At 31.6% G+C, this 17,708-nt stretch overlaps 1 protein-coding gene across 1 annotated transcript in view; it reads right to left on the reverse strand.

The window, feature by feature from the left end:
- ZC2HC1A (zinc finger, C2HC-type containing 1A) overlaps nucleotides 1-17,708 on the reverse strand; it is a 38,165-nt gene that overhangs the window by 5,008 nt on the left and 15,449 nt on the right. The window contains exons 6-8 of the mRNA XM_012722810.1: nucleotides 11,746-11,842; nucleotides 10,777-10,876; nucleotides 350-457 (exon numbers count right to left, since the gene is read on the reverse strand). Of these exons, the coding sequence (XP_012578264.1) occupies nucleotides 350-457; nucleotides 10,777-10,876; nucleotides 11,746-11,842 (305 nt within the window). The remainder of the gene's footprint in view (nucleotides 1-349; nucleotides 458-10,776; nucleotides 10,877-11,745; nucleotides 11,843-17,708) is intronic.

A 17,708-nucleotide genomic window follows, 5' to 3' on the forward strand; every position in this document is an offset into this window, starting at 1 on the left:
TATATTAGCTGTATGGAAATCTTGCAGAAAAATACACTAATAATGGACTGAAGAGTCTATTATTCCATTACAAAGGTAAAAATAACCATGCTATGGTTATGGCATAAGAAACACAAATGCATCCAATGAACAAATTTACAGCAATAAAATTATAACTGCAAGGTGCAGGAAAACATTTATGTCCAAACTATTTCTTTATTGTACAACTTCAAAGTCAAATTAAGTCATATAATAAAGGAAAAAATAGCTTTTTTATAAACATCCTGATATCATTTAAAATATACCATCCATGGAAAACTACATATACTAAATTTTGTTTTAATTATTAGGATAGCAGAGCTAAACATACCTGGCTATGTAGCTCTCGGTATATGTTTTTCTTTTGTTCGTAAGCACACCTGAGGCAGGATTCCGTGCCAAACTAGGTGGTGTGGAATTGCGAGGTTTGATGTTAGTTCTAGAAGAGAAGAGACACATAATGAAAAATTTCTGAAAAAAAAAAAGCTTTTAATGTTCAATTTTCTCATTTACATAATTAGAAAAAAATAGAAACTAGATAATTCAAAAGATGAACGTTTAAATATTGTAATCTGAAAAAAACAGATAATACTAAGAACAAATCAAAGGTTTTTGTATTTATTATCATATATAAGACATATGTATGTCTTACATGAAATCTCTAAAGTTAATCATTCTGAAAGGTTCCAAGTTTTTTAAAGTATATTTATATTCTACAGATTGTGTGTGTGTGTGTGTGTGTGTGTGTGTGTAAGAACCTGGTGTAGGCCAAAGGTGTAAGTGGGGGGTGGGGGGCGAGGGTGGGGTGAGGATACTCACCAGAGATAGATCTGAATGCAGAACAGGCACATCTACTGAAATAGATATTCAGTATATCTACTGAAATAGATATATTGGGGGAGGGTAACTAAAATTTTAGGAAATTCTCTTCAATTTTGTTATTTAAGTGGAGGAGCAATGCTCCTCACTGCTAAGAAGAACAGTGAGGTACAGGAAATGTCTGCTGTACCATATGTGCATTAGCTTTTTGGCATGGGATTGAACTCAGGCCATAGCAATGATAGCACCATTAGGCTTCCAGGGAGGCCCTTAAGCTTTAAATCTATAGGTCTTTCAAAACTAGGGATGTGTTTTGCTAAATGCTTGTGAATATTTCTATGTTAAACATAAGTGATACATCTAAAAGAGAATAAAATATAACACCCTAAGAGAATATTTAACTTATGCACATCAGTGCTTAGTAACTTTCCATTAAAAGATTTAATTTCGGCCCTCCCTGGTGGTGCTGTGGGTTAAAGCACAGTACTGCAAGTTAAGTGCAGCAGCTTCACTGCAAGTTCGATCCCTGCCCCAGAGGTGATCAAATGGTGCTGCAGACCTCTCCTGTCTCCCCGCTAGTTCCTTCAGCAGTGTATTTCCTCAATCTGCCTGTTTTGTTCCCCACTCTATCTCTGGTGAATCCTCTTACCACCCCTGTACCTCTGGTCTGTACCCCAGTTTTATATGCATAAAGTAAATAAATAACTCTTTAAAGAAAAAGATTTAATTTCAGCAACTGAGTTATAATTTTATTACTGGGCTATGTGTGTCAGTGGGAGTTTGGATTAGATCATCTCTGAATTCCCTCTCTGAAATTTCAGGACAGAAAGAAAGCTAAGAAGGCTATATAATAGTTCAATGGTAAAAGACAGACTTTGGGATTCAGTTGAATATGGATTCAAATCCCAAATGGTAGTGACCAGCTTTGTAATAGTGATTAGTCACTTTGAGTGTACATCCACCCCTCTTACAAAATGTGACTAACATTGCCTATTTTATAAGAAGGTATATAAGTTAGCTAAATATTTATAATTAATGATGAAGATAATACTATAAATACTACCATGACTATTGCTACTGTTACAAGTTAATCTTTATATAATGGAGTTTACTATATATCAGTTACATTCTATTTGCCTTCATATGTAAGTTTACTTAATTCTCAAAATAATCTACGAAGGAAGTACAGTTAATAACTCTATTTTGCAAATGAGGCAAACAGTGATTACGAAACTTACCCAACATGACACAACTAAGTTGCTGAGTCAGGGGTCAGACGGTCAATAAAGTGATAGTTCCCACCCCCTATTTAGATTTAGTCAACTATTTTCCTTTCATAATAAGCAATGTTATGTCATATGAATAAGAATACTCCTTAAAATTCCTTTGGCTCAAAAATTTTCAACTTTGTCTGAAATTTTTCTTCCTCTATCTCACCAAATACAGGCAAGTTAGTAACAACATCTATTTCAAATGTCCCACTACATGCCAAATACTATGCCAGGTAATAAACAACCCTCTGTGAATACTGCCTAACTCATACAGTGCCAGTGTAGGAATTCTTTTCTAAAATATCATTGCCAAAAAGACTTTTCCTTCACTGAGAATTATAAAAAAGGAATTTAAAAGGACACATTTTCCCCCCTCTAGACTCAAATCTTATTAGAAATCTTACTGCCTTCACATAAAATGCAAATATTATCTACCGATAATATAAACAATGCCATGCATACCCACATACAAATTCAGTATAGGAATATTTTAAAATTGTTCAAACAGAGAATATAAACACTAGCGAAAAAAAGAGATTACCAATAATTGGTACCATTATTAAATGTCTAGAATGTAGTTTCATAACGTCTCAGAGGTAGAGCCTGTCAAGAGCAAGTGACTGGGAAGATATGTCTTGATTAGCATTTGGAACATGTTGTTCTACTCTCGTATTATCAACACATTTTTCTTCCTAGCCAGTATCTTAAAAGCACTAATCCATTTCTCTAACCTTCCTACTACAGCTCAAAGAACACTAAAAGGTTTAATTTTGGAATTGTGCATTATCTTACTATTGGTAATTCTTTGATGTCTGCTTCACTGGGTAAAGACAGCAAATGTGGTACAAAGAAAAATGGCTAAAGGCATTAATCCTTCTAGGTTTTATCACTAAGTTAAAAATAACAGATGGTTACAACTAATATATTAAAGACTTATCCTATTTCATTGTATACCTGGTTAATTTTACTGCTACTTCTCATATATAGTAAGATGTCACAAAAGGCCGTGTTTCAAAAGTTAACTTAAGTCTGCTTAATAATATATATTATTTTAGCTCATGAGTAACTTAACTTATTAGTCCTAATTTCATCACTTTAAAATGTGAGGGCTAGATTTTGTATAGCTGCCTGAACTAGTAATCTTTAAAGACCTTTATGGGGAAAATTTCCACACTGTTACCACTGCCACACTCATGTCACTTCTCAGGTTGCTAGGCCGGAACAGAGAGGCGTGTACTTAGCAGTGTCATACTTTATGTGGCATTTACAGTCATCCAAGTAACTAAAAAGACTTAGGATCTAGTGACTGTTTTCTAAGGACTTTTCCTCTGCCTTTTTATAATATTTCATTATCTGTTCTACTGAAAGATTATCTAGCAATATTATTTGATATATGTGGTATAATATTCCCTATAATTTTTTTAAATGTTACTCCTAAAAAAATTTCATGAGTAACTTTGAAGATGATTTTTTCTACCTTCTTAAAGTTAAAGCTTAATGGAAGTTTCACAGTAAGTATGAGCTAAAAGCAGCATTTTTTTTTAAAGATTTATTTATTTGCGCATACAGAACTGGGGTACAGGCCAGAGGCTCAGGGGCGGTGAGAGGCTTCACCAGAGACAGAGTGGGGAGCAGAATAGGCAGATCGACGAAGTACACTGCTGAGGGGAGCAGTAGGTGGGTCAGGAGAGGTCTGCCACGCCATGTGGTCACCTCCAGGGCAGGCGGGAATTGAACTCATGCGGAAGTGGCTTTAGTTTCTCAGTGCTGTGCTTTAACCCGCTGCGCCACCAGGGAGGGCCTAAAAGCAGCATTTTTAAGGACTATAGAAATATTTACCAAAAATCAAAATGTGTTGAGTCCTAAAAACTTATTCAGCATTTCTGGACCTAAAATAATCAAAATAAGAGTTTTTTTTTTAAGTATGGAATTTACAAATTATAGTATTCCATTCTATAAAGAGTTCAAGAAAACAGCTGAAAAAAGATTAACCAAACTGAGTTACAAATACTTACTTGTAAATGGGCAATAACTCATGTCTTTTGATGGCAATGTCTGACTTTGTATCACTGTCATACAACCTTTGCAAATGTCTTCCAGTTCGAAGTGGAGGGCCTAACTTGTCCATCTTACTATTAAAATATATAAAGGTGTACCCATAAGGAGATTGCTATTGTTTGTTTCCTTATATAATTTTTTTTTTGTAAAGTTGTTATTCTGGTTCATGAATAATCTAGTCCTCAAGTCATAATAATCTGACTGCCAAGGTAAAGACTAAGTCAAAAAGAATTTTCACATACTTCATACATTATTAGACATGAAAATTCTCACTATGCAGGTCACCCTATTAGTTTTAATAAGCATCCAAATAAGTCCCATATTCTATGGAACATGGCAATGGAATCAATAAAGGATCGGATATCTTGCTTTGAAATAAAATTCATGGTGAGGAGTAAACTGAAAGCTGTTTTTCTGTTAAATAAGCCAGACTTGATGCTTGCTCTTACAGAATATACAAATAATCTAACTTTCCCCCCTCCCTAAATTCACAGGGAATTTTTTGCCTTTATTATTTTATGAATTAATCTGCATTTTAAAATTACAGATATAATAAAAAAAGTCTATCTTTACTCCATTTGACTTTCTAACAAAGAATGAGTATTTTTGAAATTTATTAAGGGCAAAAAAAAATGATCCTATGTGAAAAACATGGATGGCAAGTGTGTGTGTGTGCTGGGGGGAATCACATGTAAAAATGTTAAGTGGTTATTCCATCTGAAGCTTTCTCTTTTTTAAATAACCAAAATATAAAATACTACCATCTAGAGGATAAGAGAAGGAACTACAGATTTGCAGAGATTTCATTGTATCAACACATTACTGAATGATACACTATTACTGAACAATGTCTTCATAACAGGGAGCTGGGAAAACTAATTTGTGAAAAGAAAACTATCTTAAATACACATCACTGCTAATATACTTTTTTTTTCAATTGTAAAGGATGGTTTAACTGCTAATTAGTTCTTTCAATTATTCATTGACTCTAAAACCTAGGCAGTTACTATGTGTCAGGCACTGTGCTATATTTTGGGGTATAGTGGCAAATAAGACATGAATCTCATATAGAGTTTAGTAACTACAAAGAAACTTATATTCTCTACATTATAAGGGTCTCTAAGAACAATACATTGTATCCATTTTTATGGTATTCCCTATATAGCAGGCATTTTGTGGTGAAGTTGATATGAATACTTTGCTTGTGGTAGTGTTTATATCATAACACATTATAAGGTTTTAAAAAATGTTTTAATTAATTATATTATACATATATTACAAAATACTTAAGATTAAATTTTGATGGGTTTTATTTGTGAAAGATTACTATAGAATAATTCATCTGTTTGGAATTTTAATTAACAAATCAGATTTTTCTTTGAACTTATAACAATTATCAAAACATTTTTCTAAAGAATGGTTCTCTTATAAAAAGTATTTGTGGTTCTGGAATAAGGAATAAAATATTTATTTTCTCATAAAAAAATGTCCCTGAAAGTAAAATTTATATATTTTTAAATTATTACAATATATCAGTTATATTTTAGTAGAACTAGAAAAAAAATTAAAAATATAAAGCATGTTTTACAAATTCTTCTAATATGAACAGAATTACTCAAATTTTACATATACCACACAGTTCAATTCAAAAAGATGTACAGAAACTAATAAAAATCTAAATACAATTATCTGATCAGAATATTATATGTAGTCTACATATGAAAAGACTACCAACTATTTTCCGATTTTGAAAATCTAATTGAAAGGCATGTTCCAGTGGAAACCTGCTAATAAAATATAGCATATATCTGCTAATAAAATTCAATTGGACTGATCGATTTCTCTTTTACTACCTACCTACCTACCTACCCATAAAGTATATGAATTCATTTATATAATTCAAATATTACTTAGATTAAGGTTACAAATATTCTCAAGCTAAAATTATTTAAATTTATATTCTGCTATAATAGTCGATTATTACCTACCTACTTATATATGTATTCATTTATATACAAATATTACTTAAAGGTTTACAAATATTCTCAAGCTAAAATTATTTAAGTTTATGTTCTGCTATAATAGTTGGTTGTTACCTACCTACTTATATATGTATTCATTTATATAATTCAAATATTACTTAAAGATTATGAATACTCTCAAGCTAAAATTATTTGTTTATATTTTGCTATAACAGTCTATTGTTACACTATTATCAAAGTATAAATATGTAAATACAAAAATCTATACATAATGTAATCAATGTTATAGGTATATAATGTAATATATCTGTAGACATATATAAATATATGTATATAATCTTGACTATACATTTTTTAAGTATTATGAAATAAGTCAGCATTGGAGCAATTAAATTTTAAAAACTTAGTTTACAAAAACAGATTTTTAAATATTTAAATATCTATCCAAATATAAGACATATAACAAACATATATCCAGATATAAGAGATAACAGACCAATTTTCATTTGCTACCTTTTTATTTATTCTAATACATAAAAACTATTCCTGTAAATATGAACACTTCCTTTCTACCAAACTCCTCTTTTCTGTCCCTCAACCTCCAGTAGCACTAAAGTCAAAGAAGAAATATGGTAAATGGGTATTTTAAGAAACATTGAATTATCTGCAAAAATGGTGACACAAACTGAAAAGAATTTAAAGGTTTTGACCCAATTGATATTCTTTTGTCTATTTCTTCCCTATTTTTTCTTAAACTTGCAAGAAATCAATAACTGACTTAAGGAAATAAATGTGTACAGATACTATTTTGCCTTGACCTCGGGGTTTTGGGTGCTTCAAGTTATGGGAAAAAATTTTCACTTTGTTGAAATTTCTATATCATCTACATGTAGGGTTACTCTGAAAATAAATAAATGCTGACAAAAGTACAATAAGAAGTCCACATTATTATGTATTTTTAAATTCACATTTGAGAGATATACTTTTAAGCCATTATTGAAGGATTGATAGCAATATTTTTGTAGTGCTTCTATTGTTTTTATTTTAAAGTCTGAAGACTACTTTCAGTAATGCCAATTATTATACATCCAATATATGAAGAAATTAAAGCACTCATAAATCCATTCAGAAGTAAAGGTAGTCGTACTGCTGCTAGGGAACACAAAGGAAGGTGTTTTAAAGTCAACCAAGCATATCAAAAGTATTTATTATGGTAAATACTAAGTAATCTGATACACATACCACAGAATTTTAATCCCATTATGAAATTCAAAGGTATGTTCTTAAGATGGCACCTAGATTTAGTCATAGTCAAACTGAACCTATATTTTCAGTCTCACTATCCTTTAAGCCAATCATAGAAATGTGTTGAATTAATAAAAGTTAAACAACTATTTGGTTACATGGACCATTAATCTATGGTGAAAGTCCCCTAGATGTCCCATGTGACTTACAATAATTTACTTCTTTGAAATAGGAAATGGAAAACTTATCCTGTAGAGGGTAAGACAGTAAATATTTAGGCATTGGTAGGCTTTGCTATCTCCACACAAATGTGTAGCTGTGCCAAAGTAGCATGAAAGCAGTCACAGACAACATACGAGCAATAGATGAGGCCATATTCCAAGAAAAACAGGTGTTGGGCATGACTAGGGTCTCAGACCACTGTCTCAATAAGTCACCTGCTACAAAATAACAAAATTCCATATAAAAGGATTCCAACTCTCAGATTTTGAAAATCTAAACAAATTGTAAATTTCCAAAATGATTTGGTTTAATTTTACAGTATTTTAAAAGGTAATAATGACCACCACATTATTCTGTATTCCCCAATTTGAAGCGCTGTCAATAGGTTTTTTAATATATTGTTCTAATTTGTTCTAATTTGTTTTATATATTGTTCACAATCACTCTCATGATATCAGCAGCAAACAGGTACCTTCTGTACATTAATTTCAATTTAGGAATTAATTAATATTATCAACTATGCATTACAATGCCTACTTATCTTAGTGAATGAATGAGCATTCATTAGTAGTTCTGTAGTTCCATTTAATTGTATAAGAATAGTATTATCTAAAAAGCTTTCAAAATACAGAAAATGAGCATTTAAGACATATTTGGTAATATTAACTTATTCCTAATTTTAAATTAACTTTAATTTATGGAAGGTACACAAGAGTGATTTCACATAGGAAATAAGCCACTGAATCTTATAAGACTATCACAGGCATGAAAGATATAAAACAAAAAGAACTCCTAAAGTAATCATGAAAATATTTACGACAAGGTATTTCTGTATATTTGTAGAGCTGCACAGTTACGATGATCTGAAGCAAAGTTTTAAAATGCCATGCTTCTTCTTGATACCAAATTCATTTACTTTATATAGATAATTAAATATCTCAATTCCAAGGCAAAACTAGGTTCTCTAATACATTAACTTTAATCATTGATATATACACCTACAAAACCAACCTTTGCATACTAGATTGCTTTAGTCCTTTCCGGTTGAATCATAAAATAAGTTCATGAAAATCTAAATAATGGACTATATAAATTTAACTCATACACATCGAAAGCTAAGATTCTAAGAAAAGCATGTCTACTCACACAAAAAAGTTCTTTCCAAAAAGCAGACATTGAAAAAATGAGAATTTTTTTTTTCTTATTCATTCACATAATACTTAATGGTGTGCCTATATTTTGTAGTTACATGTTAAGGCAAGGCAGACAAGGTCTGTGCTATCAGAGGGCTTACAACCTAGCAGGAAGCATACAAACAAATCACTGCCTTTAGTTCTAAAAAAAAAAAAAATTTGCATTAATAAATGGACTGTCTTGAAAGATTCTATTTAGCAATATTTGAGTTAATATATCAATAACAACATACTGACCAGAAGCAAACACCACTACTTACTCTTCAGTGGGTGGAAACACTCTTTTAACATATAAGGAAAATATATAAAATAGACAAAAGCAATGTTTGCATAATTATGTTTGACAGTTTAATATTCTGGGGGGTAACCAGAAATTTTAAATAGTCACATCATTATGAACAGTGGAGAACGTAAAATTATCTGCTCGAAATCTTTGCTTCTTAGTAAAAACAGGCTTTCTCTTGGTATGAATTAAGTCACTTAGTGACAAAGTACAGTTTAGAAGTCTAAGTTTTCTAATCCAAACTCCACTTTTATGAGATCAGATAGCTTTACATAGCTTATTCAAGAATACAGGGTGTCAGTAAAGGCTATTATTGCCAACTGATTAAATCACCAGTATGATGATGATGGCAGAGATAGTGAAAAATATTGGTGTTTTTCATAATCAACTGTAAATAAAATAGTAACACCATAACCTAACATGAAGGTCAATGTTTTGTGATATGGCAAAAAGTATTATACAGCTAAAACACAAATTGCTGTATTTAAACTTTAGTTAAGTACTTGGTAGAGAATTAGAAAAAAAACAAAAAAAGAAAAGAAATGAATCAGTATTTTACCACTGTGAACATTTTACTTTTACTTTTCAACCACCTGATCACCTCTTTCTTAAAGAGAGCTTATCTCTTTTTTAAGTATAATAAGAACATTTAATTCATCAGATTTTGTTAGTTGATTTTATTTTTTTTTTCTACAATGATAATTACATTAATATTCTAGGTCTTGTGCTTTCTATACAGTACAAATTAGGAAAGAAAAAAACAGTTACTCTCAATGATACTCATGAATGTTTGTAAAATAAAAGTCAAAATAAATGTGAGCCAATCGTTGAAATTAATGTGTGCTGTATTTCTGTATCAGTTTTATCACTTTATTATAAAGGTAAAGTCATGTGACAATATTATAATTTCTTGACTTATCAAGGCAGAGAAAGTGAGTTTCTACTGAATAGGTAGCCTTTTAGTAAAACTTCCTGCATCACCAAATTTTTTCCACATCAAAATAATCATTGAATGTTTAATTAAACTACTTTATTAAAAGCTTAGCATTAAAAAAAAACATATTTCACATGTTTTATTTTGTTTACAAATATACTTATAGTTTCTATCATAGCACATAAGAAGTACTGTATCCTACATTATTCTCATGCAATAGCAGAATTGTTATTAAAATTTTTATATATTTTGTGACCAATACATCATGTTAGGTTTTCATAATCTACTATTCAAACATAGCTAGACATTTAGGGTGTTTACTTTACTTGTATTACAATAAAAATATATGAAAATAGCCCAGTGTTTCTGAACAAAGAGGTTCAATGTATATCCTACTTTCAACTCTTAATAGCCATGAGTCTTTGTTTTTCTGAGCCTTTCATTCTATAGTAGTGGGGTAGTTTTAATAAGGTATGTGTAAAATATTGAGCACAGTGCCTGACACATGGTGCTTAATAAATTACGGTACTATGAAAATTTTCCAAATTTCAAGAGGTATCCTTAAACTGGATTCTAAGAAATAAAATTAGGCTTTTAATAAATGTCCCAGATTTTTTCCCAAAATATTTATTTAATTTAGATCTCCAACAGCAGTGTACCGATCAGCAAAATGTTAAAAGGAAAATGAATTTAGAAAGAAAATGAAGTTAGTAAAAATATTACTGATAAAATAAATATGATGTATACTTACGCTGCATGAGGGGCTGCCAGCCCTTTATGAGAGGGTGATAAGGTCTGAAGTTTGTTTCCCAAAGAGCTGCTAACTGAAGACACTTTACCTGTGGGCACACCTTATAATAAAAGGGTATTAATTTTAACAACGTTCTGGAAAAAAAAAATCAAATAAAGCAGAACCTCTGACAGGAAAACAATGCTTTAGTGGTAATAAATCAAAACAAGCAATCAACTAGGAAGTGTTTTATTTTTTAACTGACATTCCAGGAAACACCATTTATATCTAATTTCTTTTTTTCTGTTTTTAGTATATACATACAAATAAAGGCACCATCTCAATAGTCAACAGTTTCTTCAAGCTACTACACATTTGTCTATTAAGAAGTGTCCCAATCTCAGTAAGATGAGAAACTAATATAGAAATGAAAGAAGAATACTGAGGTGGAAGAATCAAGAAAAGAACTTGGTTGACCATTCTGAACGGATGACTTGACCATTTTGAATGGATGACTTATCAATAACAACATCAAAAATAAACATTTAGAGTAACAAAAAAAGAATTGCAGAATATCTCAAGTAGAAGCTATTTAAAGTTACTGAATTTTTAAAAAATACAATAGTTTATTTTTACATCACTTTGTGCCTTTTCCCACCTCAGTTGTAATCAGCAAATCTCCCATGTGCCATCACCATAGTCCAGTGCACTCCCCACCCCAACTCGATATTTAATCCCATTCCCCACTCCGTCCCCCGTAAAATGGTATATAGTTGTTCATTATTGTTATATTTTCTCCCTTGGTCTTTTATACTCCTGCTATTAGTGAAACCATCCAGTTACCGAATTTTTATCCAAAAATAACTGCTTAGTTATCACAACTCTTCCTAATTATGAATCTATTTTAATATTGCAGAATAGATCATTATTTCAGTTTCTCTGTTATCCACATTGGTTAAAAATGTCAAATAAATTTATGAATTTTATTACCTACAACAGTTTTGCTAGTGCCACTCGGTTGTGGTAATCGTGAAGACACTGATGTGGTTCCAGGAGAATTTGACTTCTTAACAGCAGGTGGCTTATACTAAAACAATGAAAATAAGATATTGTTATCAACAACTCCTTTTACTAGATATTAAATTACCCAAGTCAAGAAAGTACAGATTGAAATATGTTACCTCAAAGAGGGTTCCTGAATCTTAAAGTTCCCTCTCAAAACTGACTTACTGAAAGTTTTTTTCAGACACTACACAGCTAAAATAAACCAAGAGCAGGTTTTCTCAGCGCAAAGGGGAAAAAAAGGTCTAATGAAAGTAATTGTTTCAAATGTCAAACATTTAACAGAAAAACTCAGAAAGCCCCAATGCTGTTCACCTGGTGGTACAACTATGTTTTTGGCTGTGCTTTTTACATTTCATATATATATATAGTCCAGCTAAATTTCTTACTAATAAAAACTCATGAGGTAACTTTACCTGTGACAGAGCGAATTCTGGTTTACTTGTCATTGCCAGTACAAGTTAGGTGAATTTAATATGGGTTGAGAAAAAGTAGTTTATCTTGCTTATCTATTTTCTTTCAACATCATCTAGAAGAATATATCACTATTTATTTTATTATTTATTTGAGTCACATTTTACTCAGAATGTTAAATGTGAAAGTGTCTGATAGATCACTTGATGCTCCAAAATAAAGACAAAAACTTGTTCAGGGTTATACCCCAACTTAATGACAGACTAGAATTAGAATTAAGACAGACTAGAATTAGAATTAATTAAAATGAATGATGTAGAACACATATCCATAGACATATAAATATATATACATGACCTTAGTTCTAGCCTGATGTTTCAATTATAGGTGATTCCTGGGCTTATATGTGTACTTGAAATTTAAATAAAGTCACTGTTTTATTTACGCTGCTTAAGATTTCATGTGAAAAACTGGTTTTCAATCTAATTAGATCTAATTTCAAAAAATCAATATTTTATAATCAATAATTAGTGTAATACAATATTTATGATGTTTTACTGCTTATTACTGCTGGCTAGACACAAATTTTAAAGGCAAACATTGTAACGCTTTTAAAATACAGTATGTTATCTTGGAATATAAATGAATCTTGATAATTTATTACACACATAATTGCCATGCACATATTTTGCCAGAAACTTTTGCTTAAAATTTCTTAAGCACCTGGGCCCTCCCTGGTGGCACAGCAGATTAAAGCACAGCACTAAGAAGCTAAAGCTGCATCAGCATGAGTTCAATTGCCGCCCCGGAGGTGACCACATGGTGCAGCAGACCTTTCCAGGCCCACCCACTGCCCCCTCAGCAGTGTACTTTATCAATCTGCCTGTTCTACTTCCCACTCTGTTTCTGGTGAAGCCTTTCACCACCCTGCAACCTCTGCCCTGTACCTGAGTTCTGTATGCATAAACAAACACAAAAATAAATAAATAATTATTAAGCACTTGACAAGTAGAAAGGCTTCATAACTATCTGTCAAATAAGTATAAATGACTAGGAGTCCTTGAAGATCCATCACACATAGTTTCTCTGAAATGTCATAGTAAGAGGTGTCTCCAGTTTAAAAGGCATCTGTATATACTGGTCTTTCATTAAAATACCAATGAAGATTAGAAATTTAAAGCTAACAACAATATGGAAAACAAGATCTAATAAAGACCTGTGGAAATATTAAAATCATGTCTCTAATAATAAAGTTAATAAAATTGCACTAAGAAATAGGATAAGTGCTAACATTGTGCTAACTATCAAAAAAGAGGAAAATATTTGCATAAACAAAGGGGTTCACATAACATATTAAGCAGTCAAGCCTTATGGATACAGGTATAAAGGACATCCTATAATAGAGAGTAAAGATTTTGGATATATTAGGGATTATTATTAATTTAATGACTCAAAAGTACCAAAAGACAGAATATTCCTTTCAAAAGGTTATTTGTCTTTCTGCTCTCTATTAGTTATTCCACTGCTTTAATCAAATAATGTATTGTCAGGGTTTTCTGAGCTGTCCAAAACTAGCCAAACTTCATCTAATGCCCATTAAAATTTATTGCTGCTTTGGCAGGAATATGATGAAGGACACAGCAGCTGTGGAGCAGATTTGCAAGGCAAGACTGCTACTTAAGCAGAAGTTCTTGTGTCATTTATTGAAAGCATAAAGGCCAGTAAAAGCTGATCATGCGACAATGGCATGAGGAATAAAGTCCAGTGGGTGGGATAGGAATGGGGAACAAAATTTTAAGAGGGACAAGGAAGGGGACATTGTGACCACACATTGAGACATTTGCATCAGCAAAGGTAGAGTTATCCAGAAACCACATGGAGATAGTCACGTAATCATGTCAACAGTGGCCTAGGCATCCCTGGCCTGGCCTGCCTCGTGATATGAGCTCTACTCTATAGATAGGCAAGGAATGCTCTGTTGTGATTTGTAGATAGCAAGGTCATGGTTGCCCAAAAGAAGCCAGCTAGTAGCCAGCTCACAAGAGCCCACATATATTCTATAATATTCCCTATTACTTTTAATGAGTACTAGTTGGAATAGTTTCTGTACAGAATCCTCAATCTACTCTAAATGCCTCATTTCAAACCTCTTGACAGTAACTTGCTGTTCCCCTGAACTAAATAATCTGACTCCTGCCTTACTAAATTGTAGTTTATCTGCCCCAGAACAATCCTGCCAGCACTGTAAGTACTATGAAGAATTAAAGGATAACTCTATTAACAATTTCATAGATACATTTAAATTATTACAAGAACAAAATAATTATTTACATATATATGCATAACTGCATGTATATGCAGTTATATTCATAGATATATTATTCATTAAATAAATATCTCTTGACTACTGATTATTTCATATGCTTTTACACAGGCTGCAGAACTAATAAATTTACTTAATAAAACTATATTTACAAAGACTTTTCATTGAAAGTGAAAAAAATGTAAAGAATGTGGAGAATATTCATTTCTGGTAAAATGGTAGACATCATTTGGATCAACCTTTAAGTGAAAATTGAAAATGATGAGCAAAGTACAATCATTTTAGCAATACTAAATGTCATGTGGGTGGAAGAACTGCCAGGTCAACATAATGTAAGACTAACAACAATTTGGTCATTATATAGATTTGCTATATAAATTAGCATTACTGGGATGGTCAAGCAAACCAAAATTAATAATTTTAAGACCAGTAGTTTGCTTTGAAAGTGGGCACAGGTCATGTATAATCCTCATGAATAACATTTTATATGAACAAGAAGCAGTCAATAATAATTTTGGAAATAAGGACATATGAATCAAGAATAAGGGTGAAAAAAGAGAGCAAAAACATATCCCTGATGGTCATATGATACTACAATTTTCAGACGCATAACAGAAAACAATTATGTTTACTAAACTAAAATAAATAAAAGGTAACTTTGTACCCTTTTAAGTTAACAGGGGATTGGGGCTATAAAAGGGAACACAGGAAATTAGCAAGCAATTATAAGAAATTAAAAATACAGTAACAGAGTCATGGAGGAAAAGGGCAGTAGCTATATGCCCTTTTATAGATAACAATTTTAAAAAATGATTAAAAATTACTTTAAAACACTGTTGGCCATTCAAAGCAGTTCTACAGAACTAGTAATTGAGTATTCTGAGTATAACTGCAAGAAAGGGGAAGGAGAGGGAAGGGAGAAAGGAAAGTGGAAGGAAAAGAGGAAGGAGTCGTCAAGAAAACAAAAGGAAAAATCATAACAGAAAAGTATGGCCCATATTTAGCAAAAATGACAGTTCACAGAAACTGACTCAAGTGGGCACCAGTGTGCTAGATTTAGCTGTTAAGCTAAACAGTTAATACAGTACATTTAATAGGAAAAATAAAAGGTCTTTCACTAAAACAAGAGACAAGGAAGAAGTAACCAGTGGAGTTAAAAAAAAAAGAGAGAGAGAGAAGACATCATTTTGAAAACCTAAATACAACCCCATATCAATAATTTCAATAAATGGAAATGACTTAACAACTTAAAACAGCAGGGTGGTGTTGCTATATTTTAAAAAAATAACCAATTATAAAGGCTGTCTATAGGAGATGAAAAAAGTCTTTAAAAACATTTAAAGAATAGAATTAAGCATTGTCAGTCACCTTAACCTGACCTTTATAAAACACTATCCACAACTACAGAATACATTTTTTCTACAAATGCCATGGAACATCCATTAAAAAAAAAAAAAAAAGACCATATAGCTACAAAACTACAAATCAGGTAATTTACAGGTGTAAAACAAGTATGAACTAAGTGGAAATCTTACTCTGCTCTTAGACCACAACAGAACCTAACTAAACATAGCAATAACATGTCCAGTAAAGCCCAAATACCTGGAAGCAAATGGCTCACTCTTGTATAACCTAATAGTAAAAGAAAGCTCAAATTATAAAGTATTTTGCACTGTACGGTAATTAAAAAAAAAATCTGGTCAAGGATGTAAACCAATGATTGTACTTCAACTGAAAAACAGCAAAATAGAAAAACATGTTAAGGCTTTTGGGGTTACTCTAGAACAATGCTAAAGCAATGAAACCAAAAGTTATTTCTTTGAAAAGATGTAACAAAATTCACAAATTAATTCGATTGATAGAGGAAATAAAGGAACAAAGGTAAGAGAAAAGACAAAATACCAGAATGTGGAATGTTCAGGGAAATATAAACTATCAGTTTTAAGTAGTTTTGTTCCTTTTATTTGTGTACTTATTTTTTTTTTTTTAAGCAATGTCAAAGTGATCAGTATAAAAGTCTTTCACCTCCTTGGTTTAATTTAGTCCTAGGTATTTTATTATTTTGATGCAATTACAAATGGAGTTATTTTTCTAGTTTCTCTTTCTTCTAGAGAAAGAGAACAAAAATAAAAAAAAGTATCACTTCAAATTCTATAGGTACTAAAAGCACAATACCTTTAGATCAGTAAATTCAATTATACAGGCAAATTATGTAAATGATGCAAATTATCAAAATTGACACTCAGAAAACATGAAAATCTGAACACTTTGTCTACAAAAGCAGTTGAAGCATTAATCGAAAACTCCCCCCCAAAAAATAAAAGAAAAACCCACATCCAATTGCTTTATTAGTGAATTTCAGCAAACATATAAAATAGGAATAATACCATCACTACAAAACACTACAGAGAATTTACAGAAATTTCAGAAAATGGGAGGAAATCTTTATAAATCCATTATGAGGTGATATCAAAACCAGTGAAAAGCATAAAAGAATGTTAGTGGGCAGATTGTGGCATCTGAGACTCCTAAATTTGCACACTCTAAATGGGTTGTGCCATTCACTGCATAAAGACAAAGCATAATTCTTAATATGCAAAACCTTAAAGAGAAAAATAACTAATAGAATTAGTGTGCATTGGATAATAGCTTCCAATCAAAGGCCCAAAGTTACTTATCTCCTCCCGAGTGAAAGCCCAGTCAAACAGGTTGGCCCAAAAGACTTGCCACATCTAAGTACCTTAGGCAGGGAGTTATAGGAAGGGGCAAAAGGGGCCAGGAAAATCTGGAGGAAAAGGAGTATAATCAAAGTATAAAACAAGATAAACTAATCTTTAACCAACATGCCTAGCTAATTAATTCACTGGGGAAATGCAACAAAGCACTACAACAGAAAATCCACATTAAAAAGAGTTAACAATTGTCCTGTACTTCACATCATATACAAATATTAGCTTGAAATGATACACAATCTAAATATAAACACTAAACTATAAATTTCTAGACCACATAGGAGAAAACTATTTGCATCCTTGATGTAAACTAAGCATAGATCATAGAAAAAATTAGGTAAGATGGCAATGATAAAACCAAAAAATTTTTGCTCTCCAAAAGATATTCTTAAGGAAATGAAAAAGCAGTTAAAAAAAAAAAA

Source organism: Condylura cristata, unplaced genomic scaffold, assembly GCF_000260355.1.
Source record: "Condylura cristata isolate star-nosed mole 26May11 unplaced genomic scaffold, ConCri1.0 scaffold00009, whole genome shotgun sequence".
Taxonomy (NCBI): Eukaryota; Metazoa; Chordata; class Mammalia; order Eulipotyphla; family Talpidae; genus Condylura; species Condylura cristata.